Here is a 21,373-nt window from a genome sequence, read left to right on the forward strand (position 1 = left end):
CCTGTCAAAACGCATAGTGAGGTTTTTTTTCTGCTTGCAGCCTTTTACTTCCAGTCTTTACAGCAAAATCAAAGGCATTCTGCTTTCTAGAAACATATTTTTCCTGTCATTCCCACACAAGACCCAGAACAGAAGTAAAAGACAGAGACAACTCCTGTCTTAAGTATCTTTTTTGCATACTTTTGCAAGTGAAGGGATGTCAGGATGTTTCACTACTGTAACAGCTCCTTACAGCATTGTAGCCCTCCTCATTAACTGTAGTTAGATTTTAAAATATTCATTTGGTTGTTCCTATTTATGTGGGACACATAAAAGCAGTTCAGAAGTAGGACATCAATAAGTGAAGTTACAGTCACCTTTTGAAACCTAAGGCCATATTATATTTCTCATAATCCTTTATCCTTGAGAACTTTTGCTTTCCAGTTGGCACCAAAATTTACCTAAAATAAATATGAAGTTCCTTATAAGTTCTGGTGGACTGGTGCCTAAACTGCAAAATAAGCAGGTATTTCAAGGTTTATCCATTGTCTGACCAGAGATAGCAGCCTTAAGAGGAGGTTTAATTCACTTGTAGCTAAAAATCTTTGTGGCTCTGGGAGGAAGGATTGGCCTGAGGCACTGTTATCCTTTTGGTGTGTAGTGGAACTGAAACAAACATGCGGTTTTCTGTCCTCAGAGCAAACTTCACACAACTCCTGCCTGTGCAGAATATATCAGGACCCATACAGACAAGGGCAATATGCAAGGGTATGTGCAGGTGCACTCTTGAGTGAGACTTTTTTGGTTTAGAATTGCTTAAGACCCAGGAGGGCAAAGAACAGAAATTCTTTTGTTCTGTAGTTAATTCAGAAGCCAGGATGTTTTCTTTTCATACTCTGTATTTAAGGACTACTTAAAACTGTTTACCCAGGAATGATCTTGCCAAGTTCAAGGCTCTTCATTTTATACTGGAAAGAAGTAATATGAATACTTAAATAAATAAATAAATAAATGAGCAGTTAATGTTTTTAGCATGTTCTCCATGTTCTTTTGTACAGAACAAAATAATTAGTTAATCCTCTCATGTTGCTTCAGCACAGTACTTGGAAAACTGAAACTTGACAAACTATTTTCAGAGAACTGCAAAACATATATCATTTAGTTCCCTTTTTTTTTTTTAAGAAACCTACATAATACCTAACATTTGTATTTCTTAGTCTATTTAACTGTGAAGGGTTGATAATTTTCTGAACTGTTTGCAAGAATTGTACAAATTCTGGCACACTTAGATTATTGAGATTGGGGGGGGGGGGCATTGCTTAAATTCAGAATAGAGAAAAATCATTGAGGCAATATCAGTTTCATAGAGAAAATTTTTCTAGAATACCCTTTGCAAGCATGGCTTTAGAAGACTCCATGGGAAATCAAGCAAATGTTAATCCACACTGATCTTTTCAGCTGTTCATTGGACCACCTTATTAAAAACAACTATTGCCCCTTGTGGAGGATCAGGTGACACCATGTCTGGAAATTTTTTTGGATCAGCTTTTTGTTTCTGTTTAATTTGTCTCTCAGTTGTATAGCTATTTAAGTTCTGGGCTGATCCTAACCTGAATGTGGTGTCCTGGGACCTGTAACAGAATATAAGCACTAGAGATGCATATGAACATTGTAAGCTGCAGTAGCACGTGCCAGTTTTTCTCAGCTTGTGCAGTTTTGTTTTGCAGTTGACCTGAGGCTCTGATTCTGTGCAATATATGGAGCAGATCCGTTTCAATGCTTTGAAACCTGTGTTCTTGCCTTCACTTTCCTGTGTACCCTCATCACAAGTCAGGTATTTTTTACCAGTGATGAAGATACAGCTCTGATCAGTTTTCTGTACACACAGCTTTTCCACTCCAAGCCAGGCTCAGCATCTGGAAAGCTGACATCTTCAAAGTACTAATGTTCAACCAAACTTCATTTTGGTAACTCTTAAACACTCTTTAATCTCTTTTCCTTCACTGGAAGGTGGAGCTACAGAACAGGGCCTTTAAATGACAGTATATATATGTACACATGCATAGGGTAAAACTGCCAGCAGTCACATACTGTACAGTACTTATTCCTCAGCCTGACATTTATCATCCAGCATGGGTGCTGGTAAAAAATACATTTTCAAATCATACACACTATAAATCTGGATGTTAACACTCGATTATTTTTTTATAAATCCTTTACTTGGAAGTTCAGGCATTTATATTTACAGCTGAACAAGTTAGTTCAATGTAAACTTTTTAAAGAGGTTTTGGGAAATTTGGATAATTTCCTCCTTTCTGTTTTTCACTTTTCATACCCTGCATTTCCTAACTCCAGCTGGGAGGAAAAAGTGCTGTGTTGCACTTTTCTGTGCAGTATTTTTGTGCAAATTAAAAGCAGGAAGTACCAGAAAGTTCATAAAATAGCATATTCTTGGGAGATTTCTTATCCAGCTTTACAGACCAAGACATTCAGATAAGATCTGGCTATGCTCTTACATTAATTTTCAGTGCCATTGCCTGGAAAAAATTTATTATAGACACTTAATGATAAACGAGATTAATTCTTCTTGCATATGATTTAGTTGGAAATTAAGGTAATTATAAACAACTCAAATTAGTGGCAAAATAACTCAAATGAACAGCTCTGTTGCCCAACACAAATTTGCACAACTCCTGTAAGCTAGGGATTGAAAGCTAAACCCACTGAATTTTGTAGGTTAGTCTGCTGCTCATCCTTTGGAAGAGGTGAGAAACTGAGCCAACAATATGTCAGTGCTCCAAAGCAGAGTATGAATCAGATGTTCAATAATTCAATTAGCATGGACAAAAAAACTTTGTTATACTATCTTAGTAAGAGAGTCATAATGATGTGCATATGACAGCAGGTTAGTAATAAATACATTGTGAAAGTAATAAAGCAAAAAAGCTGCTTCAGTAAATAATTGAGAATTTTATGGCAACTGGAGTAACAGAACTAAGTGCTCTGTGTACAGCTACCATTGATTCTGTATATGGATTTGTATTCTACAAATTTGGAAAAGTGTGATGATTTGGAAGTAAACTGAGAATTCTGGTAAATTTTAAACCAAAATTAGCATAGTACATTTGGGATCTAGTCTTCAAAGTATTGCAGTAATCAGTGTGTCTTTATTCATCTCATCACAAGAGAAGTTTCCACCTGACAGCCTAAGACTATGATGGTTTCTTAACTGCCCTGAATTTAGGAGGATTCATTAAATGCAGCAGTATTTAGATGTAACCATGGAAAATTTCCACTAAATATGGAAATCCACTATAGTGTCTTTGGATTTGCTGCTGTAAACAGGACTCCAGATCACCCCAAATTTGCCTATTTTGCAAGAACCCAGAGCCATTCAGTGCTCCTTATTTTGACTCCCCACATCCAAAGTGTGGCACTTCCCCACTCAAATTATGCGTGTGAGCACAGGAACAGTTCCTTCACTGGCTTTTCTCATTATTTCCTTGGCGTTTGACCGCCGGGGACGACACTTTCCAAACACCACCATGCAGGGCCCTGTCCTGAGGCCTGTGGAGAGCTGGGTGTCAGCGTGACCCCCACTGGCATGGCCGGGCCCCTCAGCGGCTGCCGCCACTTGCATCGCAAAATGCAAAAAAAAAGCAAAAAAGCGGGTGCCAAAGAAGGCAGCCCAGGAGCTCGGGGTTTATCCCGGGGTTTATCCCGGGGTTTATCCCGGGGCACAGCCGGCCGTGAGGGCGGCGTTCCGGGACTGCGTTTCCCAGGAGGAAGCGCGGGCAGCGGGCGCGCCCCGCCCCGCGGCGCTCGGGGTTTGTTTCCGGGCCGAGGCTGCGGAGCGCGGCCGAGCTGCGGAGCGGGGCAGCGCCCGGCCCGGCCCGGCCCGGCCCGGCAGCATGGACGAGGACGGGCTGCCCATCGTGGGCTCCGGCATTGACCTCACCAAGGTACGGGCTGCGCTCGCCCGGCGTTCCGGGGCTGCCGCTGCTCCTGCCCGGCTGCGCTGGCCCTGGTGCTGGGCGAGCCCCGCGTCCCCCCGGCTCCGGCCCGGCTCGGCGGCAGCGGGCGAGGGGAGCTCCCCGTGCGGGGACGGTGCCGCCCTCGCAGCCGGTGCCGAGCGAGCTCTCGTCCTTATCAGTGTCTCCAGCTGTTTTCCTGCAACTTCTGCGATAACTTCGTATTTAAAGACTAAGCCGTCTCAAACATCGATCTGGGAGGCAAATCCTGTGCGAAGCTGTGTATTAGTTTATTTAAATGATGGAGAAACTTTCTTTTTAAACTTAGTTTTCTCAATAGAGAGCGTAAAGACAGGACAGTTCCAGTTCACCCAGTGTTTCTTCCATGCTCTGTGCCACCCCACAGATTTCTGCTGAAGTCATAAGCACATGCAAATTTCTGCTTGGCAAATTTTGGAACCACAGAATTGAACTTCAGCAGATGCTGTTGTACAGTGCACAGGCTGAAGGCTCAAGATAATAGCAACAAAAGTCTCACAAAAAGTCAGAATGTCTTAGGATGGCCATAGTGAATTGTGTATTGAATGCAATGATAAATCAGCAGCTAAAGAAGAGGTGAAGACCAGAGGGTCACTGTATTCACCAGAAAAGTGCAGCAGAATCTTGGCTCCCAATAATATTCCTTGTAAATCTTTCACTTAAATCAATGGCAATTTCATAGGCTGATTTCCTTTGTGAAGGTTAAGACTTAAAGCAATTGTCCAAGGTTATTAACCCTGAGGCACTAAAATTTTATACATAAACTTTTGCGTCCAAATTCCTGAATCCACTCTTCTGTAATGGTTTAAATAAAAATGCCAACTCTGTGTTACAGTATGAGCACCATTCTTTTTGGCAAACATAGGATTCTACATTTCAGTCTGAAAAGCATGTGAGCATCGAAACTGATTTGGAGGATAACTTTTGGTCATTTTAGGGTAGTCTGGACGTGCAAATGAGAACCAGTAGGGTAGCCACTAAATACTTAGAGCAACATCACTACACTTCAGTTTTGATCATGGCATTAGTTGTAACTGAGTATTAGTATGGCTGGCCAAGATTGTTTTTCCTTCTGATTTTCAGGAATATTCACCGTTTCATCTGAAGGTGTTTTCTTTAAGATAACAATCCTTCGTTTCTTAGGTCTTGTTGCCTTTTCTATGTGTCCCGTAAATTCTCTGCTGTTGTGTTAGTAGATTTTTAGTAGCAAAGGATTTGCATGAGTGTGTATGTGTATTAGAAAATGGTTTGTGTATGTATGCATTCATATCAGGCACACTTAAGACAGATTTCCAAATAATATCTTCTTAAAAATGTGCATTTTAACAGATATTTCAATCCAAATGTGAAACTTGACATTGATGTGTAACCTAATTTTCTTGCCTTTTTTAATGCAGGTTCCTGCTATTCAGCAAAAAAGAACTGTAGCATTTCTAAACCAGTTTGTGGTTCACACAGTGCAGTTTCTCAATCGCTTTTCTACTGTTTGTGAAGAGGTATGTTTATTATTTTCCCAGCTGGCCCTTGATACAATTAAAAGAATTTCAAGTAATGGGAACCATTCATTTAAACGTTTTTGATGCAGTAATACTGGTAGCTTAAATCAAAAATGTAGTCTGCTTTCTGTTGAAGGTTTCTCTTTAGTAAGTGCTTAAGACAGAATTTTTCCCCAAGGGATCTATGTGAACTCCTGATTGTGCCACACTCCATCCACTGTTTTCTTAAACTTTTGCAGTTGGAACAGTCTTTGAACTTCTTGATACGGGGAATTTATTCTGAGCAGCTTCATCTCTGGCTCTGATGTTGTTATGAAAGAAGGATGCCATGTTCTTGTGGTCCATCAAAACTTAACTTCTGATTTTATCACCTTTAATTTAAGAGAGTCATAGGCTAAGCGCTGAATGTAAATAGTTTTTATGTTGAAAAAAGGACATTTTTGGCAAGTGATTAGTATAGAACATGAAGCCTTTAACTTCAGTTTCCTGCAAAAACAGAGAAAAATATAAACATTTAGGATTAGTAAGTTTATATGATGACTTTAGAGTCAATGGAAATACACCAGACCAACGAGATTAGAATTGTCCACTGAACAGAACAAGAGTCCTCCTTGTAAAAAGGGTGTTTTCTAATGTGGCTTTGAGGGTAACCTTTTTGTCTTTAGAGGTTTTTTGTACTTTTTCATTAGTTTATTCAACAAAGAATGCTATACAGCTCTAGCCGGCTGAGCCAGAGCAGCAGTCAAATCCAATTAGACTAAGCCATGTAATCTGAGAAATTCTGTTATTTGTTGGTGAAGTTTAGAGCCAGATATGTGACAAGTATAAGATTTGGCTATTACATGAATATATGGAGCTTCAGAGGAAAAAAGTCATTTTTCCTAGTTTTTTAAACTTCTTGTAACTTGATAGGTGGGACAGTGTGACCGCCTGATGATGCTGTTGTCAGTTGTCCAAGAGTCACTTGTCACCTGATATCAGAATTCCCTCTTCCATGGTTCCTGTGGAAATCAGAAGACCTGTATTTAAAGCCACCTTGAGCACACAGCAGCACTGTGAAGTCTGCCTAATAAAACAATTATTAGTTAACCAAAATGTGCTGTTACTCAAGAGACTAAATAGTTGCTTTATATACTCCTTGAGAAGTTTTTCGTATTCGTGAAGTACAGAAGTGTTTTTAATGTGAAAGGTCACAGTGTAAGTCAACAGAAGCCAAGAAACTCAAAATTAGAGCTGACACCATCCTTAACTCTAAATTTCTTGGCTCTTGTCTAGTCAAATAGACCCATAAAATTGCATAATTGTCTTTTGTACATCTTTCCTCCCCCTTATCCAATTAAATGTAGAACACATAGTTCCTTCCAATAGGAGCTGACTCCTCTTCGTGAACAAAGGACCATCTGTAAACAAGTCAGTGCTCTATCCAAAAAGACTAACTCCTGTCAGTCTCCTGCTTTTTCTAGCATATTGGCAGAACTGCCATTTTCTTAGGGTGTTAAAGTTCTGCTTCAGAGCCAGGCAGAATCTTGCCAAGGTGCCAGAAAGCTGTCAGAATGGTACGTATCTGCCAGCCAGCACTCTAGCCAACTTCACTTGGACAGGTCTGGTGGAGTATGGTAGTGATTAGTTAAAAGACTGGCAGTTCTTATGGAGTAATTTAGAAAAACTTAAGTTGTATTTTAAAAAAAAAGTCACAATTTGATTGAGGTGCACCTGGAGCATATAAAGTGTCTGGTTAGTTCGGATTCATTGTGGATTTTGACTGTATAGGACTATTGAATCACCTGCTGTATTAGTTATCAGATTTTCTCTCTGTATTTGCTCAGTTACATTCACACACATCATCTCTTTTCATCTTCCACATTTGGAAAAAGTTTTGAAGAAAGATCTTTCAGTAACTGGGAGAGTACAATGTGTCTACCATTATTCTCCAGTTGCCCAAAGTAATACCCTATTTACTTTGGCTTTCTTTTGTAAATAGTCTGTCTTCATTTCTGTCATTATATGGGAAAACCAACTGCAGAGTAAAATTATTTAAAATTTGTACCGCTGTAGCTACTGTTCTAAAAAGGGTTGTCATTGCTTCATTCATTTTATAATGTGATCATCTCATTTATGCTGTTCTCTGCCTTCAGCAGGGAGAAGCTAAAAAAAGTGATTTTTTTTTAACTAGCTGCAAACTCTTTTATATGTCCAAGTGCATAGGGGAGTGTTTTCACATCCTAATTGTTTTCTTTTGTTTTAGAAATTGTCAGCACTTTCTCTCCGTATCCAACAAATTGAAACCACGCTCAATATTCTGGATGCAAAGGTTTGTATGGATGTAGACTTCATCTTCTAACAGTGACAGCCTCCTAGATTATGTGAACTAGCTTTCTTTTTAGAGTCTGAATTGAGCAAGTAAGTTTTCATGATGATTTGAAAGAGCCTGATATCAAAATCCTCATATCAAATCCTGATATCAAAAATTCTCTCTTTAACTCCCTTTCCTAGTTAATGCCTTACTACTTCTACTGTGTAACATTTGAATAGTAGTTGATGCAGAAGAAAGGAAACAACAGTACCTAGTGGAAAATTTGAGTTTGTTAAGCATATGGAACAGGAAAGGAACACTTTTTGCCATACAAATGCTAATAAGGAAATTTTTTCCCCCTTTGTAAAATAAAAGTATCTTTGTATGTTACTGGACTGTAAGGACTTCAGCTGATATAAGTAACTAGAGAGAAGCCTTGTAAATCCTTTTGATATTGAAATGTGACCTGAACTGGATCTAAGCTAATGTAAATTAGTTTATCTTCTTTAGCTGAAATGACAAAAAGATATAATCTGTGGTCTTAGATAGGAAATATAGTGTATCATTTACTAGGAAAAAAAAACCCAACAAGATCCCAAAGTCAATCAATCAGGCACTATAAAATTTTAATAAGTTCATCTTTCAATAATGATGGAGGCAATTTCAGTTGGCTTTTCTGGGAGCAAGGCTGGAATATTTTGAAAGTGTTCATTAAGATCTTTGTGGGGAAAAAAATAGTGTAATAATACAAACAGCTTGCTAACTCTTATTTATTTCAAAATTTTTAGTAATGATCTGAATTGATGATTTTTGCAGAATTCTTCATAATCATGTTAAATAGAATTTCCTTCAAATAGATTTGTGGTGTGTTTAATATCCACTCACATCATTTCCTTAAAAAAAGTGAAGATGTAGAAAATCCAAAAATTTGTAACCGGTCTCCCATCTGTTAGGTGATAGAGCTGTTCTTGCCATGATTTCTTTCACTGTAGGGGAAGTAGCAGAGATTGCATGGCTCTCTTGTGGTTGATAAATGCAGTAGCAAAATTCTGGGAAGGTGTGGAAGCCTTTCCTGCTCTGCAGCCCTGTGTTAACTGTGAAAGTTTTTATTGTAGAAGGCAGCTGGATAGAAATATTTTTTCCCCCTATCAAAATACCAAAACTAGGGGCAGAAAGTTACAATTTTACTAATGTAAAACCTACCTGGACAATAAATGGTAAGCAGGGTGCTGCAGATTTTGTTGTACATATTGTCTTATGAAGTGCTCATTGCTTATTTGATGATGTTTTTTGCATTCAGTTATCCTCAATTCCTGGCCTAGAAGATGTCAAATTTGAAGTGTCCAGTGCAAATGTGAACAGTGTTACAAATGGTCCTGTAGCACAGGCTGCTACAGATCAACAGACAGCTGGATCACCTCAGCCTGGAGTAAGTAATGAAGCATAACTCATACTTTGGAGGAATAGAGCTCTCCAGGTCAAGTTTTTAATGTCATCTGCAGGAGATAGAAGAAGCAATTCTATTGGAAGTGAGCAGTCAACTGTAAAAGTCCAAGAGTAGGCTTTTCTCTACTGGCACTGTTTTAAAAAGTGACTTAAAACAAAAAAGGCTATACCCTTTATTAACTATGTGACTTAAATAATTAGAACTAACTCAAATCTTGTGCTAAATTTCTCCTTCCTTTTCTTCACTCACACTAAAATATGAACAAGAATTGCATCAGGGTGCTGGGAAGGTCATGAATGAAAATAACAATTCAAATCACATTATTGCAACTCTTTTCTCCTTTCTTCAAAATGTGAGCTTTTAGCTCAAATTGGAATTTCTAGAATGCTTAATTCTAAAGAGTTTATTACATTGAAGGTTTTCTGTATATTATCCTCCATGTACAGTAAAGGCCAGCGTATTAGTAGCAATCAGCATTAAAATACTACCCCTGCAACTAACTTCTTGTCATTTTGGGGAATTTAATGTGTGTGGTTGGTTGATTTTTTAACCCAGACATTTGAATCCCATGATCATCACTTAACTAAGTGAGGCTTGCAGGCCCATTTGTAGATGGAGTTCCTTTCCTGGTTTACCCTTACAGTTGCTTCTCATGGAATCCTCAGTTCTGATCTCTGCTCATTCCCTTATTTGCTGGAAGTTGCTGTGGAAAAGCAGTAGCTGGAGCACTCTGCTGCTTTTGCCTGCCTGTCAAAGATTGCAACTCTGATTTGCAGGCAGCAGTAGGGGAGACACTGGACAGCATTGCATGTTCCAGCCACATTAGAGAATGACTCACCATGAGTTCATTTTCTTTAAAATGTTCCTCCTCTCAGATATGGAAGTATATAAAGTATATTTAAGTATATAAAGTTCATGTATTTCACACTTTCAGGTGGTTAGTTTTGTAGAAAAAAACACAGTTTTCTGTGTTCTTTTGAAAATACTAGAACTTCTTGTCATTTTTTTATTTCATTTAAATTAAATACATTCAAGGAATCTTTGATTTTGTTACATTATCCTTTGAGTAATGATACATACTCAAAAGTATAGTTTAGAAGTTACATGACATGTATGAAACCTTTGTCAGGGAATCAAATATTTTGAGGAAAAAAAGCATTGGACTACTGGGGGAGATTTATAGGTATACTTCTTATAAATATTTTTTATTAAAAGACCATTTACATTTAATACTGTGATATTTTGTTAAATGCAACTTAACAGGGTTATTAGGGTCTTTTTGGTTTTTTATGTGTTCAACAACTTTAAATTGTATCTAAAAGTAGGAAGACAGTCTTGTAACAGTGAACAACAAAAGACCTGGATTTGTGATTTCGTACATCTAGGAAACGTCTAATTTTGTGAGTGTGGATCAGAAAAATCTTGATGAGGAAGAGTTGCACTTTATCCTAAAATACCCAGTTTTATTGTTTGGAATCACTCCATGGCTGTGGTGTGTGCACCTAAACATTAAAGGGTTTGTTCTTCACATACAGCAGAACAATACACAAGAAGAAGGGATGCAGAAAACAGAGGTAGCAACAGAAAATGTCACAACTGTGGCCAAGGATCCAAGATATGCCAGATACCTCAAAATGGTACAAGTGGTAAGTCAGTTCTCATGTCATTCTTTGGCTAGCATGTAATTTTTTGGTGGAATGTACCACACAGCTGTAAGTGAACCTTAAATATCTGAAAACATCTATTGCAACAGTAATCTTTAAGGTAGGATAACATCATAATATTCTAGCACATCTTCTCTAATAAATGAATTAATGTAATATATTCCCTCAGACAGCTTCTGGCAAGATCTTTCTACAGAATTCTGCTGATAGACTTGTGAACTGAAGGTGTGAAATGTGTAAATGCAAAGTGGTATTAGCCGGAGGCACAGAAGATGCCACTGAGAGTGGAGTTGTCCTGGCAAATTGGAGTCATTCCCTGCATACAGAGTGATTACAGCCTGATTTTACTGTAGGGTACAAAATACAGCTTTGCAAGTATAGTCCAGAACAGGAGTACTTGATATTTCTGTAAGGACCAAAATAGAGATACAAGAATTTTGGTTCATTATCTGGTTTTACTCCAGTTTCCTGTTATTCATGATGCAGGTTTTGTTTACGTCTTTATCTGTGGTCTGTGCTACAGATAATTAGGAAATAAATGATTGTAATCTCAATATTAACATGTGTGAAATCTAATGAAGGAATGAGAAAGTGAATGGGAGACTATTTGTGATATTTTTAAGAGGTCATTTCACATCCACAAACATAAAAATGAGATTGGAAACAAAGAGTTTATTTCCATTTATTTTCAATTTGTCAGTGGAAATTTTCCTCTAAAATACATACGATAATTCTGGAAAGTATTACTATGTCATAGTATTAATAAAATGTTGCTTATGTTAAAACTAACTTCATGGTTTCACTCAGTCTTCAGAGAAGTTATTACAATTGGTCTGCTTCATCCCTTGAATGGTGTTCCAAACCTTATTTTTCACTTGAATCACAAATTGGAACTTTATGGGTAGCTCATTACAAACCATTTGGAAAACCTAGCAGTGGGATAGTAGCAGAGAGTAGAACACTATGTTACTGTATTGATTTAATGCCAGACTTCAAAGTGTATTTGAAAGTGCTGGATGGTCTAATTACTTTGAATTTTTTTTTTTTGTGACTGCTAGAGGAGTGAGATCTCACTTTCCACATTTCTCCTGTGTACTGGCAGTTCCTGGTGACTCCACTGCCAGTTGTAAACAGTGTGGTAGGAAAGTCAAACTAACATACTACAAATTAATGTGTGTTTTTGTATTTGCCAAACTTGTCTCCTTGTCCGGTCAAGTATTTCAGTTAGTGTCATTTATTTGCCCAAATTAAGTTTCTAGCTGAAGATTTGTTTGAGCTGATAATTTTTTTATTACTCACTATGTTTGTAGTATAAAAGAGCACCATTCTAAAGTAAAAGTAGCTCTTCCATGAAATTGTGACAAACTCATTTTGGTGGAGTGCAATTGAGGATACTAAAGTCTTACTTTTTAAAATTTCCAACAGTATTCCAAGAAATCACACAAAAGCAGTACCATATTAGCAGATTAAAATTTAGGAAGCATGAAAGATAAAGTAATTGTAATGCCCTGATTATATTATAAACAGATATAGGTACAACCTTAAGTGTTTTCCTTCAGATAAGAAGTCTAAAGAGCATTTTGATTAAACTTCAGATTAGTTGTGGATCTGTGATATATGAGGGTACTGAGAGGATGTTTTTTTCTCGCAGATTTTAATGCACACAGTGTTAGAATAAAACATACACCAAGTGTGAACATAAAACCAACCCATTCTTAGAAGTCCTATACCAAATTCCCTTTGACTGAAATGAAATATGAATTCTGCCTTGCCTGATCTGACTCAATTCTGTTTTCACCTGGTTTGAATTGATGCATAAACAACTCAGCAGTGGCTTCTGAGGTAGGGGAAAGTACCCTAAGAGCAGTGAAGCAGGGGAAAAGTTAGTACATTAGTAGAAGATGGTGTGTAGACACACGATCCCTGGTGTCCAGATTTTTACTAGAATAACTGAATTTTTAAACTGTCATGAAATACTCAAATAAATATTCAAAATATTCACCTGTGTAATGCACATCAGTTGTGAAGTAATGAGATATTCTTTTATTTCAAGGTATTACATTGCAGTTGCTTGAATGACCTTTTTTGGCATTATTTCTGATAGATTGCTACAGCTAAGTACCTGTGTGTGTGCTGTTCCACAGTGCACATGCACAAGCTTAATTGTGATTCATACCTTGGAGCTGTCACTAGAATCACATCTTTATCTGGAACATTAGTCATGCCTGCCCTTTATTTTAGCACTATTTTACTTGCTTTTGGACAAAAGATACTAGCCCTGCACCACTTTTCATTTAGAATTTCATAGACCACCCGTAACTTTGTCCCTTTCAAATCAGAAATTGTATCCTCATATGGTTTGGGGTTTTTTCCCATATCCTGTATTGGCATGGAGTGATCCAGATGGTTTCCAACAGGAGATGGCAAAGCAACAAGTTGCCTTTGAGCAACTATAGTGGAAACATAAGAGCAGTTTGTTGGAATGTATCTCGTGAGAGGACGTGGGTCTTGGATATGTGATCCAAGATAAGATGATGCTTAGGTGTTGATGAATAAAATAAAGTGCAGAAGCTGGACTTGCAGTGAAGGGAACAAAGTTTTTAAACATGTACGTATTTGGCTGAAATCTGTCCACAAGTCACAGAAGATTCAAGCCTGACTGCACAAGCAGCTGTATTCAGAGAATTCACTTTTAAATTGTGCTTCTGTTCCCATGTCCTGTTTGCCTTTTTCTCCATGCTTTTTAGACTTCTCCAGCTTTTAGCACTGCCTTACGAGATCCTTCTGGAGTGGTAGCAGATGCACTTCCCTGGTTTTCTCCTCTCTCTTGGGTATACCTTCAGCATGCCCAAGTCTTTCCTAGCACAATGTCTCTGCTGTCTTTGTGCTACTTTGTGCTTTCTCCACGTTCTTACCCATACAGATAATGTCAGCTTCATAATTTTGTGAGCAAAATTGCAAATATATCTATCCAGTCTTGATTCTTCTCTCCCTGCAACTTTCTCCAGATGTTTTACCATAAATACAACATGGATTAAAAGGGCCTTTAATCTCAATCATTTCTTGCTTCTAGGTTCATATTGATGGGAACTGAGATTAATGTTCCATGCTGTTGTTTGACAAGTGACATGCATAAATTTATATGAAAGTGTGGTTTAAAAGGACCTGTGTTATTTAACTCACCTGTTTGTGTCCAGTAGTTTTATATTATTCCTCCTCCTTCTACACAGGGTGTTCCTGTAATGGCAATACGAAACAAAATGATTTCCGAGGGGCTAAATCCAGATCTTCTTGAGTAAGTAATTTGTGACTCCCAGTAGGGCTGCAGTGCAACTATGTGTTTAAAAAACTTGGACAAACATGTGCTTAGAAAAGGTTGTTTAAGGTGTTCTGAGCTTAGCAGTGACAAGCTGGCATCTGACAATGTGCATTTAGCAATGAGGACTCAAATAAAAGGTCAGTAGCCATTTGCAGTACCCTGTGTGTTTTTTTCCCAGATACTTGTTTTCAACACTCCAATAAGAAAATGTCATTATTGTAGAGTAGTAAGAACAAACTCAGTCTTATTTTGTTGAATGCTTGAGGGACAACACAGTTGTTTCCAGTTTCCTTCAGCAGATGTAGTGTACAACTTGACTTCAAAACCGACAGCGTAAATTGAAGTCAGCAGTTCAAAATTATGGCTGTTGATTGATTTAATCTGATGTGAAGACTACTGAGAATAGATAGTAACTTTCAAAGCTTCTTGTCTGGCCATAAACGTTAATTTCAGTCTGACTTTACAGTTGACAATTGATTTAGTTCTACTGTATTATTTCACAGAATTTGTTAAACTGATTAAAGTATTAGCTATCATTCTTACATTATAGACACCAAAATGTTTGAAGTATTTTTGCATTCTTTTCAGAAACTGTCAGGGTATTAAAAAGTCCATTTTTCATTTCCAGTTAAGTCCTTTTACATTTTGTAAAGGCTTATTCTGAAACTTGCTACTTGTTAAATAAAATAAACCTGAAGTATCATCATATCATGAATCACTTTATCTCCCAGTTACTTCCTGGTCTCGATAAACCTAAAGTAGTTATTCCTCAGTTGTTTTCTTTACTGATTGAATAAGACATAAAAAAAGACCCTGTGTAAGTTGGAGATAGGTTTAGCAAACATGGGTTTTCTGTATGTGTGTTAAATGTATTTTTTGCTGTGCTTTCAAGTCCATACCTTTCTACAAATGCTGCTATTTCTTCATGTTTGGGTGGATTTTTATAGTAGATAAAACAAAAAGATAATAGGTTAAAATTTCAAAATCTGTTTTTTAAAAAGTGTCTGCTTTTGGACTGCCTATTTTGCATTAAGACAGAAATGTTATTACTGTGGATTGAGGCTCACAGAATATGTTTGGGATTAGATCTCAAAATCCATCTTCAGAGATCTGTGCAACAGTGATGCTTAGTCAGATTTTCTTTAAAATGCTTGAAAACTGGTTAAAGAAAGCTAATTATTTGGCAAGGTGCATAATGTGAAACAAGCTATCAGGGGTGACTTTTCAATTTTCTTGCTTGTCATGATACTGTAGACTTCTTCTTTCATATGTGTCTTGCCATTCACACTGCATTTCTTGGATCTTCAGCTTCCTTAGGTCTGCTCACTCAGTCCCAGAGAAAATTAGGAAAATGTACACATGGCTGTGTGCTCAGTCCCTTACTGCAGACTGCCCCAGCTCCTTGCCATTGGCTGAGCATGGCTTATTTGTGGCTGTAGGTGTGCTAATTCTAATGATACAATATTATTTCTACACTCTGCTTTTGGCTTTTCCACCTCTCAACCTTTTACAGCGTTTGGTAACTGCCTGTTCTATCAAGCTCCCAATTTACCTAGCTTTAATTTTTGTTTCTTATTTTGTTTCTTATTTCGTTATTTCTTATTTTGTTTCTTCCTCTTTTGCCTATCTTCCATTCCAGAAGAGTTTGTCCTGCTCTCATGAGCTAAAGGAATTCAGCCTCATCTTCCTCTTCTTGATAAATGAGAGGTTTTGCACTGGTCTCTGCAGATCACGTCTTTGCACAGCTCTTCTGTTTTGTCATTACCATGGCAACAAGGAATAATATTGTGAAGTGGTATTTGCATGAGAAAGCAAATGATTTCTTCATTTGTTTTAGAGGTGTGCAGGAGGGAGGGAAAAGGCTCTTCTGCAGTTCTTTCACACACTTCTCATCTTTGCACCAAAATGTTTAGGAACACTTTAAAGTTACCTAAGGGATTCCCAACAGAGAAATTATACTAAACAGAACTAATGTTGGAAAAGAAATTCTATACTCCCAAGATAAATAAGAACAGGATGATTAATACAACTGTCAGCTTACTTTAAAATGCAGTATTTTATCCAAGAGATGTTAACTGTCATACAGGAAGTGAGGTTCTCTGAATGTCATTTTCCCCCGAGTATAATTATGTTTGTATTTTCTACCTTGCTTTCAGCCTTTATCAGGCTCTGTATTGCTAGAATGTCAAATTCATTACATACTTAGAAGGGAGAGCCCATGGAGAGCCAGCATCTTCAGGCAGTAATATTAGTCTTTAGATGGCTTGCTTCTCTCACCTTCATTTCCAGTAGATTCCCCAAGCAAACATTTTGCCACAGTGTTAAGATCCATCCTAAATATGCACTTTAAAACTAAATACAAGAGGTCTGATCATTTGTAGTCAATAAAAATCCCATGGCTGCTCTTGCATGTCAAATTTAACCCAATGTTCTAGCCAAATTCCACTCTGAGTAATTCTTTTTTGCTTCACTAAATTATCCCTGTAGTTTTAGTTGGATACAATATTGTTCATTTCCTGTCTTATTTTTTTCGTGTACTATTTACACTGCTCAATGGTGTACAGAATGTTCCTTTCAGCCCAACAACCTCTGAAGATTGAAAAAAAAATTGAATTAATCATTATTGCCTGCTTTCAACTCTTTCTACAAGTGTTTGCCACTTCTTAACGATCTGTCATCATTTCTGATGGCATCAAAGGCGTGCATTCAAACTGGTGTCTACAGAGTTTTGATGTCTAGTGAGTTACAGTTTCTAGTGTTTGCCTTCCAGTTGTAGGTGAAGCAATACCACAAAGGTGTGAGTTTGTGAGCCATAAACAGTTGATGTGTTAAATGTTGTGGCAATAAAGTGCCTGCAGTTGTCGTGCAAGGACAGCGGTGTTACGTGCTGAGCTGCTTGTGCTCTCCGCTGGATTTACAGCACAGAATGTTTTTGTTGCCTGCAGGACCCCAGATGCCCCTGTGCCTGCCTGGGGAGATGATGGCAAAGCAGAAGACAGTTCTGATAGTGAATCTTCATTCAGTGACTGAAGAGACTGATTCCAGCCTTTGGAAACCTTTGTTGAGTGCTCATGTGTTTGGAGCTTTGGCAGACAATGGTTTTGTGTGGATCACACGGATGATATGGTTTGTCTGATGGCGTTTTTAAGAACTAAGACCCTCCATGTTCTGTTCTGGAAAGTTTGAACAGGCAGCATGTTTCATCCTGAACCCTTCCCCCATGAAAATTACTCATGAGATTCTTGCAGTTTTTATGCTGCATCATGTCAGATTCATTTCTGGTTCTGCTGAAATTACTTTGTAGGGCTCTAAGAATTCCACAACTCTAAACCTCCATGTCTCTAAAACTGCATTCTGGTCATTGTTAGATTTTCTATGTAACACATTTAACCTACGTTGCCTTCTTTCTGCCTCATAACTTAAAGGTAAATTAACTTTGGAAAATGAAAGTGCTTCACTGAAAAACTGTACCTTTTTTGCAATATCCTGTGTTTGCAGTGATGCAACAAGAATTACATATAAGTCACCTCTCTTATGGTGATTGCAAATCAGTGATACTCAGATTGAGAAGAACTAAAATACAAGTGAACAATATATTAAAACCCATTTTGAATCTATTTTCAAGCATGTACTGCTATTCAGTGCCCCATTAGAGTCTGTATGAAGCTGTTAAAGGAACTCCTACTCTTGAAGGGTTGATTTATCCAGTTCAGATTGCGGTGTTGTAGAAAGGTACAAACGTGGCAAGGTTGGTTTGAAAATGACACTGGGAAAAAAGCAAGGGAGATCATTAATAGAATCTCACTACTTGTGAGATTCTGCTGTGTGGGTCAGTTGAAACCATTTTCTGACTTCATTGGCCTTACTCGATAGAAGCTGTGGCTGACCAGTTTGCTTAGGATGAGAAATCACCTCCAGTTTGGTGCCTTTGCTGATAATTTCAGCAAAGAAGCTAAAATTCAGGTTGTATAAGAATAAAACTATCTTGGCACCTCTTGAGACACTCATTCAGGAACCATATAAAGAAATGCCTGATGTGCCCTGAAGATTCTCTTCAAAATTACTTGATGTACTCCATGACTCAAAAATTACATTCATTAAAGGATCTTCTTTAATACAGTTTGTTCCACATGAAATCCTTTGCAATCTGTTTGAATTCCCCAGACTGTTGTGATTATACCAGAATGCTGTGTGCCATGCAGTCATTAACTTTCTCGTGTTTCACATTCTTGCTGTGACCAAGAGAAGCCTAAAACTGAATCTCCAAGTGTATAAGTTTGTTAGCCTTTATGACTGAATCAATACCTTCTCTCTTAGTTATTTGTGCCATTTCAGTAGGTTAACTGCTTTTTTTTTTGTGTAAGTTAAGCATTGTTCCCATTTCAGCCTAGCAGACATATTTATGCTCTCCATAACCTGTAAAACAGAATAATTCCTGAATCCTTACAAAAGCATATATGCACTAGAGAATGTTGAGAGATGGTATTTCAATGATGGGTTAATTACTATTGAACACTTAAAAATGTTCTTAATAGGTAACACTTGGTAAAATACAAAAAATATTAGCATATTAGCAATAAGTATTTCAAATGTAAATGTGATAATGTTATTTCAGAATGTATATATTGAAACACTCATGACTTTTTAAAATCTATATTTGAAAACTCATTTAAGCAGTCTGTAAAATAAAAGCTATACTTTGTAAACCAAAGTTATGGTTTCATTTTATTCCTATATGTTGTTCTAAACAAGACAATCACAATTCCTCCAAAGCCTCTGCAATTCATTTTTTCTCCAGAACTAACTTTGCTGAAGTTGTATCACCCTGCTAGCCTAAGGGGAGAGTTTTGGAAATTGGGGTTTGGAGTTAAAGTTAACCCATGGTGGCACTCTGACTACAGGAGAAGTGAGTATCCCATCACCACTGTTCTAAGAAGCAAATCTAAGGAAGGCTGAAATTAATGTGTATTATATGTTTGATACTTTTGAACTGACATGGAAATAGCATGATTTAAAGAGTTGAATTGAGACAGTAGTTTATTATTTTTCTAAAGAAACAAGCAAGGTTAACAAAAGACATTAAAGAAGGTATAGCTTCACGTTGTTTAACATTCTGAAGAAAATTTTTTTGTAAAATAATTTTAGTTTGAAAAAGAAACCCTAAAATTAATTGTCTTTTACCCCACTGCAGATAAACTTTTACATGGAATGAAAAAGAAAGCCTCTGGCCTACAGAGACTTGTTAAAATAAGGGATAATTAATCAGTAATTATATATGTCACAGAATAACAGTTTCATTAATAGGGATTGTGAGTTTAACTGCTTAGCAATTGGATGATCTTTTCAGGGTAGACATTTACTGTGGAGTACTGCAACATTGGTAAACTTGCAGAAACATTAAGAAAAATCTTGCCACTTTGTCTCCTCTCCCAGTTGAGTTGTAACTAAATCTAAATGTCTGAATTGTGGGGAACTGGGGGAAAAAAAAGGTAAGACCATCCCTTTTTACATTCAGTGTCTCAGCAGCCATAGTGCTTCCACTGCCTTTGGAACCTCTGACCACTTTAGGGTCTTCTGCTCCTAAACACATCCCTTTGCTCTTATGCCAAATTCAATCTGAGATGTTTCAGCTGACAGGAGGAGCTATTAAGTATGGGAAGGTTGGTTTGAGGCTGAATTATGTCAGCTGTGCTGGTGCTCCTTTTCCTAGCAGTTTTCTAGAGATGTGGTGCTAACCCAGAAAGCTGGAAAGTCCTTAACCGCAAGCTGAGTACTGTAAGTGGAGAATATTCCAAGGTGCTCGTTATTTGCCATCTGTTTTGGAATAGAAGATGGAGGGAGTATTTCAGCTTGGCAGCACAGTAATCAGATATATGTAATACTTTCAAGGGAAAAAGTCCATTTTTAAGAGACTTTTGTTTTTAAAAGCTTCCAACAGCAATGAACTTTTAAAAGATATAGCATACAGTAAGAAGTGTCAGCACATCTAATATACACCAATTATGCATGGATTTGAACTCATCATCTGGGGCAGTATTACAATTTGTAGGTATAAAAACTACTGCAGTGTTCCTGGAATAACCACTGAATGCATCTGTTAATACTACTTGTAAACTATAATGCATAAACTGAATGCATATGTTAATACTACTGGTAAACTATATATTCTTTGTTTAAACAAACATTTTTAACCCCATCACCATATTCCTCATTTTGCAGGTGAATGGGAGTGCACAATGCATAAAGGTCAGTTTCTTAATGGTATTACAGGCATTTAAAATGCATATAGATGCCCTTAGACTAGATGTATGTCTGTATTTTTGTAAGTAAAACCTCAAAACCTGTCAAAGGCAAAACCAACATCTGGACATGATAACTTTATAGTGAAGTCCTGGTTTAGCAGTTGTAATCATTAATCTATTCCCTCTCATGTCTTCTGTTCAGCTACATTTGAAATGAAAATTGGTGGTTCTTTTTCCAAGCTGAGTCTCTTCCTCTCTCTTGTTTTTCTTTCCAGTGTGTGTTATTTACACCAGTGAGTAAGTGTATAATTTGACGTTCTGCGAAAAAAAAAAAAAAATATAACAAACTATAGCCTGTACTTGGAAAAAGAGAATATCACTAAGATCAGCACTTTGAGCTGTGTGTGATCAGGTCAGTTTTGCTTTCCATACATAGCAAGAAACTTCAATTCATCGTGGGCTCAGTCTGTCTGGAGATCTAGTTTTCTCTCTGGAAAGCCAAACAGAGGTAACAGTCTTACAATGGGTTTGTCTGCAGAACATGTATTTTCATATGCATGTATTTTCTTATTCTTCTGAAAATTTGGCATCCTGCTGTCTGAAATGCCTGCACTGGTGTCCAAAGTGTTACTCTCCTGATGCTTCATGTGATGGTGTCTCCATTCAGGACACTTTGCAAAGCACAGGCCAAACAGGAACTGCCACATTAACTGGGGCCCTGACTTGCTTAATTGTGCAGTTCTGTGCTACAAGTCAGTACTGAGTGCCTTAAAGAAAGATGTGAAGAGCACCATAGTGTTCCTGCAGTCCCTTTTCCTGCCACCAAGACTTCAGCCACAAGCAGAGATTGATGTTCAGTACGAAATTGCAAGTTTGTTGGTGTTTCCAAAAATAATTTCATTAATTTGGGAAGCTGTGGATAT

The 21,373-nt window shown here is 37.6% G+C and overlaps 1 protein-coding gene across 4 annotated transcripts; it reads left to right on the top strand.

Moving 5' to 3' along the window:
• Positions 1–3,785: 3,785 nt before the first annotated feature.
• WASHC3 (WASH complex subunit 3) lies at positions 3,786–18,919 on the top strand. 4 transcript variants are annotated; one of them, XR_011678499.1, is made up of 8 exons: positions 3,786–3,941; positions 5,387–5,485; positions 7,731–7,796; positions 9,079–9,207; positions 10,761–10,871; positions 14,120–14,184; positions 15,848–16,047; positions 17,154–18,919. XR_011678499.1 is itself a non-coding variant. In XM_071422371.1 (7 exons), the coding sequence occupies exons 1-7, from the start codon at positions 3,891–3,893 to the stop codon at positions 17,236–17,238; spliced, it is 606 nt and encodes a 201-aa protein (XP_071278472.1). In that variant the 5' UTR covers positions 3,786–3,890; the 3' UTR covers positions 17,239–18,919. The 4 variants fall into 4 exon arrangements, 3 of the variants coding, with proteins under 3 accessions (XP_071278472.1, XP_071278473.1, XP_071278474.1); XM_071422371.1 differs by lacking the exon at positions 15,848–16,047; XM_071422372.1 differs by lacking the exon at positions 15,848–16,047 and having other exon boundaries at positions 10,764–10,871.
• The last annotated feature ends 2,454 nt before the right edge of the window (positions 18,920–21,373 follow it).

This window comes from Agelaius tricolor, unplaced genomic scaffold, assembly GCF_023055355.1.
Source record: "Agelaius tricolor isolate 1412-34295 unplaced genomic scaffold, bAgeTri1.0.p SCAF_3, whole genome shotgun sequence".
NCBI classification, from domain to species: domain Eukaryota; kingdom Metazoa; phylum Chordata; class Aves; order Passeriformes; family Icteridae; genus Agelaius; species Agelaius tricolor.